Source organism: Apodemus sylvaticus, chromosome 11, assembly GCF_947179515.1.
Source record: "Apodemus sylvaticus chromosome 11, mApoSyl1.1, whole genome shotgun sequence".
Lineage (NCBI taxonomy): Eukaryota > Metazoa > Chordata > Mammalia > Rodentia > Muridae > Apodemus > Apodemus sylvaticus.
This window is the reverse complement of record NC_067482.1, coordinates 73,546,355-73,565,382: the sequence shown is the minus strand read 5'-3', so window position 1 is coordinate 73,565,382 and position 19,028 is coordinate 73,546,355. Positions and strand designations below refer to the sequence as shown.

Sequence of the window (19,028 nt, the reverse complement as noted above, 5' to 3'; positions counted from 1 at the left end):
CTAGAAACATCTCTGGGCAGAGTTCAGCAACTGTATTCTGGGCTCAAGCATATTTGTATAAATAAAGTTTTATGAGGATACTCTTGCTCCAAACCATTAGTTGATTCATCAGTATCATGGCTATTTCATGCCACCATGCCCAGTGAGCCTGCAGTGTCCACTCTGGACCTTCCCCCTCCTGTCAAGTCCATTTGGTTTTATGTCATCTTCACACCAATATCAGAGGGATTATGGAAGGGAGCAGGCATAGACTGACACAGACTCTCCATGGCTAGGCTTGAGACAGGCTCTTCTGAGCTGCCTTATCAACTCTATTCCATCTCAGACAGATTCTTGGCCTAAAACAACAACAACAACAACAACAAGACAGTGACCTGGTCAACTTGACACAACTTGGAGTCCCCTAGGAAGAGGAAACATTGACTGAAGAATTACCCAGATCAGACTGACCTGTGGCACACTTAGTCTGCACCCTTGCCCACACACTCTTATTGAGAGACAACGAGACCCACAGCAAGGTTAGCATGTTCTGAAGGATGCAAGGAAGGCCTTCTGAAGCCATGTGAGAGCTGCCTGGTAGATCGGGTGCATGACATTCTGTCCCTGGTGACATGTCTGCTGCCTGCCCCTTGATGTTTTAAACAGCCAGAGTAAAAACAAGAATGGGAGATAAAGGTGGATGGGCATGCATTTGGTTTGGCCCTTAGACAGCAGTGGCTGAACTAGAGGCCATTGTTTGTTGGCCTCTAGAGGCTGCTCTTTCAGAGCTGGAGGAGCATCTAGACATTGTGGTGTAGGGGGGCAGAGGCAGTCTGCGTTCTCAGCATGGTTCCTTATTCTCTAGCATGGGAATGGATTCACCATATCCCCCCATCAGCGGCTAGAAACAAAGTTAGGAAGAGGCTGCATGCAAGTGGGGCTGAGAAAGTTCTAGAAGTTTAGTTCTAGAAGAAAGTTCTAGAAAGTTAGTGTGTACTAACAGCAAGTCTTGGGCTGCCTTTTGAATTACAAGCAGTAGAAAGAGAAATAGCAGTGTTCTTACTGGGTTTTCTGTGAACTCTTCTATGAACATCAGTTACCACAACTGCCTAGACATGTACTCTGTTTAAACATGCCCCATCTCTCCAGCCCTAAATATTTTCTTCCATGACTGGAATACAAATAGGCCTCACCCATGGGGTACACCATACTTCAAATAGGGAATGCTCTGGATCCTAAAACTGTTTGAGTTTAAAGTGGCCTAGACTGTGTTTGCAGTTATACAAATCTCCTGGGATGAGCAGAATCTTCCTGTCTTAAGCCATCATTGTAACAGGATACCAGAAACTGGGTGATTTGTTCAGGAGAGAAAGTTGTGTCACCAAGGGTTCTGGAAGTTGAAAGTTCAGGTTTTAGCCACCCTTGGCGAGGGCCTCCTGCTTCGTCACAACGTGGAGGATAGCAGGATAGCGGAAGGGCAAAAGATGCAGCTTTGCTCTGTGACACGCCGATCTGCTGGCAACCTGCTCAGTCCCTCAAGAGTGAGAGCTTACCATATGACAATTAACCCAGTTATGAGACAGTGACATTGATTCTTTCACACAAAGGAACCCTCAAGTCCCAAACAGGTACATGATCCATCATCCTTCAACCTTGTTACATTAGGTACTAAACTCCAGTATGAGTTCTGGAGAGGGCAGACCATATTCCTGCTGTATCACTCCCCAGGGAACTACTATGCCAAAGTATCAGGATAGTCATCATGGCACAAGAGGGATGGAAGTAGAAGCTATTTTGTTTACATGTCCCAGTAGTACACATTACGTAACACATTAGTCAAGGTCACATTTCCTACTTAAAAGTAGGCATGTAGCCAGTTGAGTTCCGTAGTTGTACTGCGTTGCTTTGAGCCATTGTGTCAACACTGGGCTAGCAGGAGATGCCAGCCTGATAGCTCTATGCTCTATCCTGCCCATCCCTTCCCACTTCTCCCTGTGGGATTCCCCAGCTTCCATTGAGATGGGGTGCTATGTAGGGTGTGGGGGTGTTGTCCCATTGGATGGATCCTTTATCGCTGAAGCCAGTTTCCTCGTCACTATGCCCCTCCCCTTGCTTCAGTTTTGTCCTTGGAGGACACACAGTTTGGGCATCTTTACCCTTTCTTTTGTCAGTTCAAAAGCCATGAAGATCTTTTTTTCTTGAGCTGCCTGTGGCACTTCCTGATCTTGAGAGCGAATGGCCTCTCATCCGTCATGGATGGAACCATCTCCACAGTCTCTCCAGAGTTGTGTGTGGCATTTCTATTTCTCATTCATTCCTAGAGAAAATAACAGTGCTCCCAGGGAAGAAGGGTGACTTATTTTTCTTCTGAAAGTAAAATCTAGCAGTGGCTTGAAAGGGAAGCATGGAGCACTGGCTCAGGTAACTGTGGACTTAAGCTCTCCCAGTCAGTTCTCACCAGTTTAGCTACCCAGTCCACAGTGTGCACAGAAGCACAAGGGAGCAGTTTGGATGAACACTGGCAGGATGAACACTGGCAGGATGAGGGTCATACACATAGAACCTTGGGGTATGGTGGGCATGTGATCTTCAGGGCTACCAACAACACTTTTGAATCACATTTGCTTTTCAAACCTAGCAGACAAGGAACCTGGCATTGGCTTAAAGAAGGACAAGGTCAGAATGTAGACCCCTGTCATCTGCATAAAATGCCAAATGCCCCTGCTCATTACAGACCACCATAGAGCCCATGGGAGACCGGGTACATCAACTACTACCGCGGCTGCCATATGGGGCCGAGCGACTTGGCTATGCATGCTTTTCCCTATCCCAACGTTTTGGTTGTCAAAGGCACTGTCTTTCTTCATGTGTTAGCTCACCTTATGTTCTGTCACCTTGCGTGTGTCATACTCACTCTACAAGGAAGAAAACAAGAGCCCAAGAGATCAATAGACTTGCTCTTATAACATGGAGAATAAGCGGCCAAGCCCTGCTCCAGCCCATTGATGAATATTTTATTCTTCTATCTGCCTTGTCACTCTCCAAGATGGCAAGAGGAAGTGCAGGGACCAGATGGGCTGAGCTGTGCTGGGACACTTGCACCTCAGCATCTGTGTCCTTTCTCTTATTAATCTACACAGAAACTCTGAGGTTAGTTAAGGAAAGGCGATCAGGATGGAGGGGACTGAGGTAGGTTTCCACAGTGAGAGGCAGGAACGTGGTTCATCAGACCTGGTCCCTGCAGTAGGACTGGAAGTTTCCTAGTGTCACACTTGCTTTCCACTGGGAGGTGGACTCGGGTTCTTTCAAAATGGATATGGCCTGTGAACGCACATGGGGTGTGTGTACATGCACGTGTGTGTGTGTGTGTGTGTGTGTGTGTGTGTGTGTGTGTGTGTTGTTTGATAATCCATGTGAGGGTGCACAGACACATCTGTGGACATGTGTGGAGGCATAAGGTTGATGTTGGGCATCTTCCTCAGTCATTCATCTGCTTTTTTGAGACAAGGTCCCTCACTGACCCTGAAGTTCACTGATTGGGCAATGCTGACTGAGCAATCAGTCCCATGCATCCTACCTATGTCTTCCTTTCCCCAGTGTTGGCATTATAGGCCATGCCTGGTTTTGTAGGCAGATTCTGAGAATTTGAACTCTGATCCTCACACTTGTAAGCACTCAATGAAGGCATCTCCCTCCTGTATGTGCATCTCACAGAAACAAACCTAGGCTGCCCTCCCATGCTTCTGCAAACAAGTTAATGAGGGTGTAGTCCTGAGTCAGCTTCGAAACCAGCTTCCTCTAAAGCTGCCCTGGAAAGTCCCCATGCTCAGCAGTTTGAGTCTCAGCAGTTCGCCCCAGAGATGGGCAAACACATGCTCAGATTCCACTGACTCACTAATCAATCCCTTTTGGAAAATGAGTAATAGCCACAAAGATGACAAGTTCCTCTTAACTTTCCGATCTGCCACAAGAAATGTTGATAAATTCCACTGACTGCTACTTGACACAGGAATGTGCATTTTCAGGCATTGAGCTGAGGTTTTTCACACACATAGACGTCTCTCTTCAGCCCAGCAGCTCCTGTCCCCTTCCTGCTATGGGACAGTGGATGTGGGCTTTGTAACCATGCAGGGGAATACAAGGAGTGGGAAAATGCCAAGGAATCCTAAAATTCGAGTAATTGGTATTCAGAGCTTCACTTAGAGAAAAGCCAGAGTTTCTTACTAGCTCATTCCTAGAAATAGCTAGAACCTACCAGGTACCAGGCAGTGTTTAATGATGGCAAAGCATAGTGCACAAATACCTCAAGCTGTGGCCTGAGGTAGGAGTCTGATGTGTAAATATGGAACTTTCTATGTGTATACAGAGCTCAATAGAGACACAGAGGGGAGGGGAATGACATTGTGTGGGGAGACTTCTTGATAACATCTGTATTTTACTGTCTAAGAAGAATTGACTGGCATTGCTGAGAGGACATTCAACACAAGAAGACGTAAAGGTGCGTGGTGGTGCTAGCAGCAGGCCTGTTTTCATTGTTTTTTGTCATCCTTCCTTTTGAGAAACCCCTTTGAATTCACTGTGGTCCTACTAGGCTTCTATGAACTCAGCCCATTAGGTCATGGTGGTTTCCATTTGGAGTACATAGAAATTTATTTGGGGGTAAGTCAGAGAGAGAGAGAGAGAGAGAGAGAGAGAGAGAGAGAGAGACAGAGACAGAGACAGAGACTGAGAGAGGGAGGGAGAGGGAAGAAGGAAGGGAGGGAGAGGGAGAGGGGGGATGGAGGGAGGGACAGAGAGAGAAACAGAGAAGGGGGGAGGAGGGAGAGAAGGAGAGGGAGAGGAGGGACGGAGGGAGAGAGGGGGGGACGGAGGGAGGGAGAGAGAGAGGAGGGATAAGGAGGAGAGGAGAGGGAGAGGGAGAGGGAGAGGGAGTTTAGTGCTTGCTCTGATGAGCATGTGACTCAGGAAGAACCAATCATAGTCTTCTCTGGGGTAGATATATGAGTTTGATGGAAAAGATCTCATTGCATTGTGGAGGTCCATCTGGGAACAGGGCAGTGTGAGGCTGATAGCAACCTTGCTGATGGTAGGTTAGCCTGTTTGCTGAAGGAGTTACAGAGATTCCTCCAAACTCTCTTACTTTCATTCTTGCTCCGTCTCTTTCATGCAGAATATCCGGTGTGGTAACTTTACATACTCTCTCTGTATTCAGACTCCTACTTGATTTTTGTTCCTCACAGTGCCTGTGATGAGGCAAGGAAGACAATGACGTGTGTCCTTAGTATTCCAAGGTGGTTGGCCACTGGAGGAAGGCGCTCATGGGAGTGTACCTCAGCTTAAACTTCTATTGCTTTACCCTGTGGACAGACAGAACTGGCCACTCACTGGACACCAGAAACCTCATCTCTAACACTGAGATTGTGCCTTGCTAGGGAGGTTCACAGACAAGATACTATTCAGACAGCTGAGCCTTTGAGTGAGGGTAAATTCTCAAGAGAATATCATCTAAGGAAATGATGCCTCCAGTGATGGTGGGGAAGGTGAAGGCGAAGGCAGAGGAACACTCACCTTTGTTCTGTTTCATACTTTTGGCTATAAAATCTACGTCCCATTTTTGGTACATTCATGACAGTGTCTATATTGCCAGATCCCTGATATTTATAATGAACTGTTTGCCCTACACCCCACTTACAGCCTTTCAGCTTCATGGCAGTATGAAAGCAATCCAAGGCAGTAGATACTGTACTTGGATTTGGAATTGATTTACTTGTGTCTTGTTTCTTAAGACAAGGTTGCACTATGTAGCCCAGGCTGTGCTCAAATTCACAATACTCCTGCCCCAGCCTCCTAAGCCCTCGGATAACAGGAATGAGTTACTACATCTGACATGGATTTCTAATTTTACCCTTTCCCCGGGTCAGTAACTACCACTCAGTCATCTTCACAGAAGCTTAGCAATGGCAACAAGCCACCAGACTATGACCCTGAGAGATGAAGCTATGACGCTCATGTTTATAAGGGTAATCCTTCTGGAACTCTGGGAGCACCTGCAGGGCTAATTTTGAAAGTATTTTTAAGAGTGTCATTTACATTAAAAATTAAAGCTGGCTGTGTATGATTTTATACTTCGTTATTGGTGCTATATTCTCCTTTTATCTTTGTTTCCTAGAAGGGTCAGTAAGTGTTTTAGATCACTAAACTACTATGAAAACTTTTGCTGTGGCTGATAAAGTCAAGAGTAGGAACATGACTGAAGCCAGCTCAATAAAAGAGCTTTTTATTAAAGAAAGTAGAGAAGGAGAAGGGGAAGAGGAAGGGGAGTGGAGGAGGAGGGGAGATGGGGAACAGGGAGGAAGGGAGGGAGAGGGAGGGAGGAATGGGGGAAAGGAGAGAGAGGAGGATGAAGGGAGGGAGAAAGAGAGAGGGGGGGAGAGGGAGGGAGGGAGGGAGGGAGGAAGAGAGAGAGAGGGAGGAAGAGAGAGAAAGGGAGGGAAGGAGAGAGAGGGAGGGAGGAAGAGAGAGGGAGGAAGAGGAAGGGAAGGAGGGAGGGAGGGAGGGAGAGAGAGAGGGAGAGAGAGAGAGAGAGAGCGCAAGAGAGAGAGAGAGCATACTTGCTCCACAGGCATAGAGAAAGGAGGAGAGATACTCTCTTGGGAAATGTCTCATTGAATGTGAATATACCAAGAGGCAGTTTAGCTCCTTAGTAAGGACAATTATCTAATTAGTTATGAAAATTGAATTCTTCTACGTTAAATAACAGGATGAACACTTCAAAGGAACAAATCTTACCCAGCAAAACCTGAAGCTAACAATTGGCACAATTAGCAAGTGCATCAATTAATATTGAGACAAAGGGATAATTCACAATAGGAAGGCTCGGGACTTCTTCTACTTCCATAATTCTTTGCCAGAGAGAAGAGTGCTACTGATATATATTTCATAATCCTGCCAAGCACATCATTTTTTCTTAGTCTCGACATCTAAAGGTAAGTTTTATAGGCAATTATGGCCATAGTTCTAGCACCAAGGTCCAGTGTGCAAATAAAGTACAGCATTTGCCTTGAATCTCCAAAGAGACACACCACCAAGAACATGGATCAAGCAGGCCAAACCCATATTCGTTGGGTGTGTGTGTTCTCATGACTGATTGGGTGGACATGTATGTTCCTGTGTGAAGATGACAAGATTGATATTGCATGCTTATTTGATTGTTTCCTTCTTTATTTACCAACTGATTGGGAAAGGAAGGGTAGTTGGATCAATGGATGCATAGGTAGGTACCTGGATGGATACAGGTGGAAAGAATGGATGGACTGACGAAGAGATGGATGAGTGGATGTGGGCTAGACAAAGAGATGACTGGATAGGTCCATGTATGAACACCTCAACTTCTCCTGCACCGCACAGGAGGCCAGGTCCAGCACAGGGGTCACCAAGCTTTAACCATGAACAGTTTTACCAGCTTCCATTTTTCTCATCTCAGTCTTCAGCTTATTTGGAAAATGAATTCTACAACCCTTGTGACAGTTGTTACAAGCTGAAGCCCACCCTTGGTGACCTTGAGGCCCAGGTTCTGGACCAGATGACTTGAAGTAAGTACAAGCAGAATATTCATTTCTCCATGACCCATTAACCCCGTATCGGGCCATGTCTTCCCTTTGGAAAGGAAAGTTGCTGCTGCCAACTACGCCAGCCATAGTTTCTTGTGGTTCTAAGGCTGGTTTTTCCACCAGCTCAGACAAGGGGTATGCATGCATAAGAGCCCACGTCTTAGACTGCTAGGAGCACAGTGTCCCCCTCCCTCCATCTCTTCCAATCCACATTCATCTCATCTTTACCTTTCCCCCACTTTTAGAAAGGAGGCGCAAGAGGCTGCATCAAATTATAATATATTTATGTATAATCCAGCCACAAGTATATATATACACAAGCACATATAGACATGTGTGTCCTAGAAGGTAGTGGTAAGAACTTCAATATGGCTTTTATTTTAAATAGCCCATGGAGGTATCCCTTAAAAGCTGTATTTTTTCAAGTGAACGCTTTTTGGGGAGGTTGGGGGTTTAATTGTTTCTGTCTGAATACCCAAGCTTTAGGATTTTCCCATCATTGTGTGATGAGTGTCTGAGTGAAGATGCAGAATATTCCACTCCACTCAGCAAAGGCCTCAACTGTGAGGCAATCACAGAAATAATGCTTTAAAAACCTTCGTGTTCTCCCAGCATGCTGACATTTCAGAAAACGCTGACCCGCTTTCCTGCCACCTCGTTCTCTGTCTTCCTTTGGAACATCTTCTGTGAATTAGCCTCTGATTCATTGGGCTTTTGCAGAGATCTGTTCTCTGCTCCCAGATTTCACCCCATGTCCTTTGTCATCAAGTTGAGACTTGCCCTATTTCAAAAATTTATTATCTAACATAAACACTCTCTACCCAATTGCAGATGCAATTTGTACCCAGAGGATGGGACAACCCTTCTAAGGATAAATTGGATTCTCATGTATCTCACTTCTTGGTCTGCACAAAGCCATAAATCTTCAGAACACTGGTCTGGAACAAAGGAATCACAGCCCTGCACTTTAAAATAAGTTACCCCTGAAATACAGTTAGAATTTTCATCTTAAATGACAGCCCACGGGACTGTGTATGAATATAGTATTCATATATATATATATATTTATACATACATATATATATATTTATACATACATATGTGTGTGTGTGTGTGTAACTGCTATGACACTGAAGAAGAGATAATTAGGCATAACCACAGGGAAGTCTTAACCGTCATGCTTGGCCACTTAGTTTCAATACAATTGAGAGAGGAGATGGAGCTACTAAGGTATAGAAACAGGTTATAGCAGCCTTATGTTGATTAATTATTATTTTATATTATTAATACAATTGATTAATTATTGTATATGTTTCCTACAGGATGTATTCATAGCTTGTCATGGTGGGTTTTGTAAGACTATTTTTGAACATAATATCTTCCCATTCTCTGCTCCTCCTTTTTCTCTTCTCTTCTCTTCTCTCTCTCTCTCTCTCTCTCTCTCTCTCTGAACCCCCTGTTCTCCCAGATAAATTTGCTTGTTTGTCTATGCTACATACACATATATGCTGCTTTGTATCTGTGTAAAAATCTGAGCAGAACCTATGACACTTGTCTTCCTGAGCCTGGCTTGATTCACTCTGCATGATAATTTCCAGTTGGATCATTTTCCTGTGAGTGACAGAATTCTATTCTATATCTGAATAAAATTTTACTATGAATATATACCTCAATTTCTCTACCCAACCCTCTGTTGATAGGACCTCCAGGCTGGCTTCATTTCTTGGCCACCATGAAAAGTGTATCAATAAATGTGGGAGTTTAAGTACCTTTGTGGTGTGCCCAGGTGTGGTATCGCTGGGCCACATGGCAGATCTAATTAGTCTTTGAGGAGCCTCCCCTCTTATCCATAGTGTCTGGTCCAATTTACATCCCTACCAACAGTGTACTGGGTTTTCCTCTGTCTCTGTCTCTGTCTCTGTCTCTGTCTCTGTCTCTGTCTCTGTCTCTCTCTCTCTCTCTCTCTCTCTCTCTCTCTCTCTCTCCTTCCTGACTGCAGCTTTATGTCAGTGATATTTTATGTTTACTTAGTGACCACCATTTTGTCCGGCGTGAGGTGCACTCCCAACGTGGTTTCCCTGACCGCTGGAGCCATTTATTAGGGTTCTCCCATGTTTATCACTGACCTCATGGAGGACTAGCTATGTACAATATGGCCTGTGGCCTGCATTAAATATTGCATTTTGCCCTCTAAGGAGCCCATTTCAAAGATGACAAAATGGAGACACAGAGATGTTGAGCATTTACAGCTGGCTAAACCAAGGCAGTCATATGCAGCCCTGCTGTCTGCCTAAAGACTGTGCTTCTTCTTTAACAAGAAAACTCATTTTGCTCCCCTCCATTGGAGAGATGGCAACTCATTAGATTCAAAATAAAAGAGGCAGAGCAGGGAAACCACACAAAATCTGCCTCCAACACTCCCTCCCCCGACACCATGCACCAGGAAGCCGTCCCTTGCTGCTTTCTACTAAAAGGCAGGCTTTTCTTTACACAGTCATGCAATTTATATACTGTAATCTTCTCTGAATTGTGTAGAAAGAGTATGCATCACCCACTGGAGCATCCTAATCTCATGGTCTCTTAAAAAGGTGTGCACAGCACTAGGCAATATTTCCCCTCAGGTTATTTCCAAATTATTGGTTACTATAGGTGGTGCTGTGACAAATAGCCCTAGACTTGAAATGTTAGAAGCAAGCAGGGCTGGAGCCTTGAGAGTCCATTCTGGTAAGTGAAATTTGCTGGTCAATAATGGATGTGTAAAAGGTGATCAAAGCTTATGAATATGCAAAAGGTGCTTTATGAATATGTAAAAGATGTTTGATTCTTATGTGGCCAAATGTCCTTTCAGGGGTTTGCAATGATTTCTACCACCATCAGCAAACATACACATAGGGGTCTCAGAGAACATTTCTCTGGAGTGCTTTACACCAGCAAACATCTTTTCCCCCTAGGTAAAGCACACTGAAGGCACCCACGCCTCTCCTAAGTATCCTTTATCCTCAGGCCCAGATCTTACCCTTGTTCTTGAAGTCTTCAGGATTGTGATCTGCCTTCAGCAGAACACTTTTAAGCCAGCTGAGATCACTCTGAGCCTCAGTGGGCACTCAGGGATGTCTCAGGGCAGGAGGAGGCCACACATTTGAGGGTATTCATTTCCAATTCACTATCCAGCACACAGAAAGGCCTGAGTGACTGGATGTGACCCCAGTATTTGGTTTACTGAAGAATTTGCCAGGGAGAAAATATTCTGCATGAGCAAACGATTTCAGTTTCTTGGGTCTTCCTGGGTCATTAACTCAAAGTGTATGCACTTATTAAATACCTACTGTACCCCATGACCTGTACTGGGATAACACTGAATGTCTGCGCCTGGGAACTTGCCTGTTCATCTTCTGTCTCTAAGTGTGAGCAGAGGCCCTGTGGGTACTCAGAGTAGTGGGTGCTGCCCTTCTCTCTTGGGAGTAGTAGTGCGGGGAAGGGGGACTTCATATAGCTCATGAGATTGCATGAGCTATTTTCTGTTTTACCTGGCCCTGTCCCATTCTGGGACTTCAAGGTCTATGTCTTGCAATGTCCCTGAGACTCTGAGCCACTTTGGGAAAGAGATCATTTACTCCACACAAGGAACACAAGGAATGGATTTGAGAGCTACCAAACACTGCATGGAGGAAGGAGCTCTTTCAACGAGTCAGGGTCTGGTGGTGTAGCGCTGCAGGATCAACACTCAGGAGTCAGAGGCAGGGGAATCATGAGTTCAAGGCTAGTTTGGACTACACAAGGAGATTCTGCCTCTAAAAGACAAAACAAATAGTTCCTCTTCTTACCACCAAAGATGCCTGGCTAGCCAACAGAGGTAAGCTCACCCCAGCAGCCTTTACTAAAAGTAGACCCCAGAGTCAGAGGGCCACATTCTGAAGCCAGGATGGTAAAATTCTTGAGCCACAGTCCCCAGTGGTAATCACCAGTGCTGTGCTATTCCTCCTTCTGCTTCTCTTCCAACTTCTCTTATAACTCTCCCAGCATCTCCTCCTCCTTCACCCAACTCCTCTTTTCCTATTGTATCAAAGTGTACTTGAAAACACTGAAGGAAATCAAAAAGTTCTCAGGCTTTGTGACAACACAGCAACAGTCCCTTCTACTGCCCCACCCCCTTACCCTTCTCTAGCTCAGACTGTAACTGCAGATGAACTGAGTGCCGCAGATACAGGCTCTGCCCTCAACCTGTTCACTTCAGGCCGCTGCTGCCTTCCCAGTGCTGAAGATGAGCGTCTGAAGGGTGTCTTCGAAGGCCTTCTGACACACTCATCATCCCTGTTTTCTTGATGAAGTAATATTAGTTTTAGTTTTAATTAGTACTGGTAATGGTTTTAATTAGTATTTATTAGAATTAATATTATTTACTAGTATTATCATTAATAATTGGGGCTGGGTCTCTCTTTGTAAAACTGGCTGGCCAAGAACTTCTTAATTATGTTACAGGTTACAGGCTGGCCACAAACTCAGAGATTTGCCTGCTTCTGCCTCCTGAGCAGGATTAAAGTTTCCACAGAACCTGGCATTTGAAAAAAACATTTATTTACATGTCTGTGCTTGCATACACAGGCATGTGGTGTGTGTGTGTGTGTGTGTGTGTGTGTGTGTGTGTGTGTGAGCTGCTAGGAGTTGATTCTCTCCTTTTCCATGGGGCGTCCTGGTGATTGAACTCAGGTCATCAGGCTGATAGCAGGTACCCTACCCACCAGGATGTCCTACCAGTCCTTGAAGGAGTGCTGTATTTTGGCTAGCTCACTTTTCGGGTAATTCTGATGAGAGGTCAAATGCAGAAGAGCATGCGGTAAGCTGCAGTGCCTGTGGATGGTGACACCAGGCTGTCCCTAGAGTGAATAACTGTTTTACTCTTTATCAGTGTTTTAAAAAGTGATTTTCTCACCAATGGAACTCCAGAATCCTTAATAAATACCTCTGAATTTTAAAAAGTACACATGGAAAAAAATCTGTTATCTAGGATATTGGTTATAGTCACTTAGATGTTTTTGGATCCACTGTTTATTTCTAACTTTCCTCCTATTTGAGTGTTGCTTAATTTTCTTTTAAATTACATTTATTCTTGTGTGTGTGTGTGTGTGTGTGTGAGAGAGAGAGAGAGAGAGAGAGAGAGAGAGACAGAGACAGAGACAGAGACAGAGACAGAGAGAGACAGAGACACACAGAGAGACAGAGACAGAGAGACAGAGAGACAGTGAGAGTTGCTTTTCTCCTTATACCACGTGGGTCCTGAGAGCTGAGCTCATTGTCAGCCTCAGCTGCAGGCACCTGTAGCTAGTCAGCCATCTTGCTTGCGCTCTATTTGATGTTTAGGTTGTAACATGGGAAGATTTCCCCTGGACATCTGATAGTCCTTCCTTGTTATGTGTGATCCAGCTGGGACCTGATAGGATGGGTGGGGACCCTAAGAGAGAGTCTAAGGTGTCCTAGGAAACCTCTGAGGTCACAATCTCTCCTCCCAGCTGAATCCATTTCCACGGAAGTCACTGGAATTGCCTGCTTAGAGGATGAATGGTGGGCAGTGGCCGACTGACAGGCAGGATTCTCCCAGCATTCGGTGGGCATCTAGGTGACTTACATATGGGAGGAAGGATGGCACCTGGCTAGGGCTGTGTGCATCAGCACGGGACCTTCTGTGCTATTTACTCTTCTGTTTGCTGAATGGCTTGGAGTGGGAGACACTGTGGGACATCGAGATGACCTGATCTTAACCCTTCCTGGTGGTCAGCAGCCACTGCCTCTTGTTTTAGCCATTTTTGATTCTCTCTTCCTTCCTTCCTTCCTTCCTTCCTTCCTTCCTTCCTTCCTTCCTTCCTTCCTTCCTTCCTTCCTTCCTTCCTTCCTTCCAAAGGGATTTCTGGGGAAGGCTAAGCCTTTTAGGGGCTTCTGTAGTGTCTAGCAATTTTGACTCCCTGAGAATTAAGGCTTAATTTTTGTCTGTGTTGTCCTATGTCATTGAGTCCTCCACATCTGCCTGGCTCCCTGGTGTCTTGTGATGGTCTCCTTCAGTTTTCTCCATTGTTATAAACTTTAAAACAACACAGCATTCTTTCCTGTCATTTAGCAGATTTTAAAAGGGAGAAAATGTAGAGAGGTATGTGTGAGTGAGGGTAGGGGTGGGGTTTCTGTGTGTGGGTGGAGTGGGAGATGTGTTTAATTTGCCTTCGTGACCAGGAAGTCCAAAACCTTGCCCTTTCTGGGGTTTTCTAAAACTTTCTAAGTTAGAAGAGCATCATCAGGACACAGAATGACCATGGGTGACCACATGTAAAACCCTCCTCAAGTTCCTCCCTGGGGTCTATAAGAAATTAGGAATTCCACCAATACTTTCCTGGGCCCCTTCTGGAACTGCTGCTTCTACAACCCAGCTCACTTCATTGACCTGCTGGGCACAGGTCTGAAGAATAAGGTACTCACTTCATTGTGTGCTGCTGATTAAGGTGCCCCACAGAGCAGAAATGTCATTTACCTAGAGCCCAAGACCAGTGCTGACTGCCAAAGAGGAAGCCCGTGTGAAGCACGGTGTTGAGCACAGTGATGATGTCAAAGGAAGAGTGGACTCATCACTCCCAACTCACAGGAAGGGTGGGGCTCCATCCCTGATCATCTTATGTGTCTGGAGCCTGCTCATTCCTAGCTGGGTGTTCATGTGGAAGGTCTTCCTACATGGGTATCTGACAGGTGCCTCTTATATGCATCCAGCGGGGAGTTGATATGGAACGAGTGGGGACTAATGACTCAGAACTAGATTCTATGGTATCCCAGACAACCCCCGATGTCATAATCTCCCCCTCCAGGCTCAGTTGCATCATTTGAAATCACCCCAAACACCTTTGGATAGAGGAGTGAAGACCAAGTGGCAGCCCTGTGCTCTATCAATAACACAAATGGACAGGCACCAGTCGTGGGCCATCTCCATTCAGGCAACATGGCAGTCTGCCCTCTGCTGAGAATGTAAAGACAATATCAAAGCTATTCAGCATTTTGATGTCCCCAATGCACTGTAACTCCTTTCCTGCCACTCCCCACCGCACCTGGCACCGTCTTTGTCTCTGACTGGCAGTATTACCTGTGGATGATGTGGTATCTCTGCAGGTACTCCAGAGCCAGGGCCAGCTCACAGATGTACAGCTTCACAGTCCCCTCTGTGAAGTGCACATTCTGCTGTAGGTGGTAACGCAGGTCCCCGCCCAGCAGCAGGTCCACCACCATGAACATGTCTTCCTCATCCTGGAAGGAGTACCTAGGAACACAGAAGGGCTCAGGTTAGTGGGGGAAACATCTCTAGTGTCCTCAGGGCTAACACTCAATTCTATAGTAAGGCAGAATGGGGCCCAGAGGGATGCTGATGTTGCCTATAGCATCGTGCTGTGGGAGGTGAGAGGCAGAAGGCTTTCCAATCCCATTCTGCCTCTGCTCTGTGGGGTCACTCTATTTTTTACATTAAGGCAAGTTTGTGTCCCAACATTAATCCCCAGACTGTCAAACAGCTTCTTAACTGACTGGATGCTCATGTTTTAGACCACGTTTTAACTCCATGTTGTTATAGCATGTATCTAGCATGGGGAGATTTCCCCAGGTATATAGCATGGAGAGATTTCCCCAAAGACCCACATTTTGGAAGCTTGGTAATAAGCCTATAGCATGATTTGGAAGGTGCTAGAAGTTTACAAAGCAAAACCTAATGGGAAAATGCTGTTATTAAGTCAACTTTATAATCACAGACTGAAGTCTCTGAAAGTCTGAGCCAACACAAACCTTTCTTCCTTTAAGGTTGATTAGCTCAGGTATTTTGTCACAGCAATGGGAGGCTGACTAACGCATGCTATTACAAGCTATTTGTAGTTCATCATTTTGAAGACACATCCTTCTCCCCAGCAGTCCCCATACCCTCCACACATGCTATTGCTCTCCACAGGGAATTCATTCCCAGAACCCTTGAGCTCAGTGATGCTCTATGACACCCAAGTCCAGGCATTTAAGGTAACTGACAATTTTTACTCTCCCAGATCTTGGAATCTGGCCAGATCTTAACCCAATATTCACTAGCCCGTGGTAACAGCCAAGTTCCCACTGATGGCTAACACCAAGGCCAGCCCTTTATGAACCATGGTGTGCCTGAGGATGTTCTGATAACCACAGAGAAAACAGAAGAACTGCTCAGCAAGGCATAGCTGACTATGGATCATGAGCCAGAAATACCTAGATGGTTTTTAAGACTTTAGGTCTTAGTGTGGTGTTCAATTTTATCTTTTTTTTGTCTTTGAAGCAAGAGAAAACTTGAACTCATCTTTAAATTCCAGGACAGAAGAGCTGGTACATATGTGAGAGTCCACAAATACCTCAAGAGTTGGCCTCATAGCATCAGTCATGACAGAACACCCTATACAATCTGACAGCTGTCACTCTCTTTTCTTATAAAGCCACTGATGCCATCACAGGTGCTGTATCCACAGCCCTGTCTAACCTTTAATTACTTCCCAGTGGCTGAGCTTGTGAATGTCATCTACATATGGTCACTGAGAATTAAAACTCAACACAAGAGTTTTGGGGACATGTTCACACCAAACAGAACTAAAAGAGCCACCTGACTCTCTCTCTCTCTCTCTCTCTCTCTCTCTCTGTGTGTGTGTGTGTGTGTGTGTGTGTGTGTGTGTGTGTGTGTGTGATCTGAATCTGCTACTGTGTGGAAGGCCTTAAAAGGATCCCTGTAACATGCCTTCCATGGAAGTTCAGTTTGCATTCTAGTAGAGGATGGGCCATGGAACATGACATTAAGAGCCTGTGTGTGCCATACCCCCATGCTCTCCACTTACTGCAGGGCTGTCAAAGGGGATCTTATTAAACATTCTGCCAGAATCCATTGGGGGATGTGGTTAGGTTTCAGGGGGAAGCTTGCATACTGGGATGAATTCTAAAGGAGACAACCAAAATGCAAAGAGAACATCATTTAAGCAATAATTCAAGTTGGGCTGTTCCTCTCTACAGATCTGTATTTTGCTCCAGGCCATAGACCCTGCTTTCCCAAGGAGATTCAAAGTTATTGCTGAGAACAGAGAGTGACCTTCCATCACTCTCTGCTTCTGTGCCATTCTGTGGTTCAGCGTCAATGTCCTTCTTGTTCCTCCTTGCACTAGAATGATAATTACGCCCTCGCCAAGATGCTGCTGCATATTGTCATGGAAATGATGGGGATGAGAGAGTGTGCTCTCACACAGTGACACAGACCTTCTGAGAAGTTTGGGGAATTAGGCTCTCCTCGCACACTAAGATAGCTGGGAGGTGTGAGGACACTATTAACCCTAGCCTGGCTGCTGAGCAGGCCAGTGTGAAGAATACAATTCTCGTTATTGTGTGTGTCTATGTGTGCCTATACATGTGTGCAGGTACTTGTGTACATATGTGCACACACATATGAGAAGTAGAGGTTAGCCTTAGATGTTGATTCTCAGGTACCATCTCCCTTGTGTTTTGACACAAGGCCTTTTGTTATTTTGAAGCTCAGTGATTATTCTAGACTGGCTGGCCAGCAGGTCCTGAAGACAGCCACTCTTCACTCCCCAGTGCTGAGATTATGAGTACCACGTACCACCATAGCTGGCTTTTTCCCCATCGTTTCCAGGGATAGAACTCAGGTTCTCCTGTTTACACAATGAGTGATCTTACCAACTGAGCCATTGTCATTCCTCCTATGTTATTCTGATTACTTTTAGATATATTGATTCCCACTTTGTTCCTAAAATGAGCAAATTACTTCTAAAATTCATGACACAACAAAAGTAAATTAAAAAAAAAAAACAACCTGAAAGTTCATGACAAAGAATAAACAAGTGATTTAAGAAAATGGGGGCTGGAGAGATGGCTCAACAGTTAAGAGAACTGACTGCTCTTCCAGAGGACCTGATCCAGTTCCCAGCAACCACGTGGTCATTAACAACTGTCTGTAGCTCCAGGTCCAGGGCATTTGGTGCTCTCTTCTGGTGTCCGTGGAAACTGCATGCACATGGCTATACATGCAGGCAAAACACTCATAAAATAATTTTAACTTTTTTAAAACCCGAGAAAATAGAGGTAGAGAAAAACACCCCTAACTCATACTTAAAGATCCTTTCTGCTTGTGTAAAATGGACCTAAAATGTATGAAGTTTCCCCAGAAAGAGAAACATGAACATAACCTGACTCACAGTTAACAAGGAAATAGACAGAACTGCTTAGGAACAACAGGACTTTTTGACTGAAACACAGTGCCCTGAACTCACAGACTATCATATCGTACAGTATTTGATAATATATAATGATTGAATCATGGTATTTACATGTCTGTAATTTCAAATGTCTGTCACTTCTGTGTTAGAAGCAGAAATAATCTCTTCTGGCTATCTTGAACAATGAACAGCATGCATTTTTCTTGACACAGAAACCAGACAGAAATGGCTCCCATCGAGGTTTTAGTGTGGCAAACTGTATGTGACTATGTTACTAACCCTAGTCAGCATAACAAATTTAAGGACTTTTTTTTTAATTTGTTGAATTTGGGACAATTTAGTCCCATTTGGCAGATGCAACCTCACATGGATGAAAGTCATAGAATATGTGATCCAGGGCCCCATTCCAACCCCAGCCCCCATCTCTGAACACACTCATGGTGCCGAGGCTGGAAGCCACAGTCTTGGACTAATGCTTGCTCTGGAAGAAGCCCTCCCTGCCCTCAGAGGCTGAGCTGTGTGACCACTTTGGCTCTGTGATAACAGTGCAGACGAGGCACCATCCACCTTCCCGGGTACTTTATGAATTCACTTTGTTCTTCCATCATGAGCCCATGAGGTGAGGCTCACGATGAAGCCCTGCTGTGATTTGAGTGTGGAATGTCCTCCACAGGTTTGTGTGTTTGAACACTTGTTCCCCAACTGGGGAGGGGAGGGAGATATGAAAGCTGTGAGCTACAGAGAACATCTGCTTTGAAGGGTGGCCTTTAAAGATTACACCTCCTCCAGTTCCAGGCTTCCTCTCCTAGTCTGCTGTCATGCCACCATGCCTTCCCAATCATGAGGGACTAAAGACTATGAAACCACTGAGCCCAAAGAACTTGTTTTCCTTACATTCTTTTGAAAACCTCATGGCATCATAAAGCTCTGAGAGGTTAAGCAATCCTGAGATAATGCAGCCAGAATGTGGTAGAACTGAGAGCTGAGCCCCGAGAGTCTGCCTGCAGAACTCCCAGTGTGTGTCCAGGTCTTTAGAGTCCTCTGTTTACAGTCTTGTGGCTATTTCTCCTGGCCTTGTCCCCCGACTACCAAGTGAACTCTCACAGCACAGGGACCTGTATCATTCAATGCTGGGTCCTTGTACCTGTTCAGGCTTCAAAGTATCATACACACTCAACAGAGTGTAGAT

General features: G+C 45.2%; 1 protein-coding gene across 1 annotated transcript in view; it reads right to left on the bottom strand.

Annotated features, from left to right (window-relative positions):
• The window catches only part of Stk32b (serine/threonine kinase 32B), a 252,605-nt gene that overhangs the window by 71,912 nt on the left and 161,665 nt on the right, over window positions 1–19,028 (bottom strand). Inside the window, exon 4 of the mRNA XM_052199394.1 lies at window positions 14,704–14,877. Coding sequence (XP_052055354.1) covers window positions 14,704–14,877 — 174 coding nt within the window. The remainder of the gene's footprint in view (window positions 1–14,703; window positions 14,878–19,028) is intronic.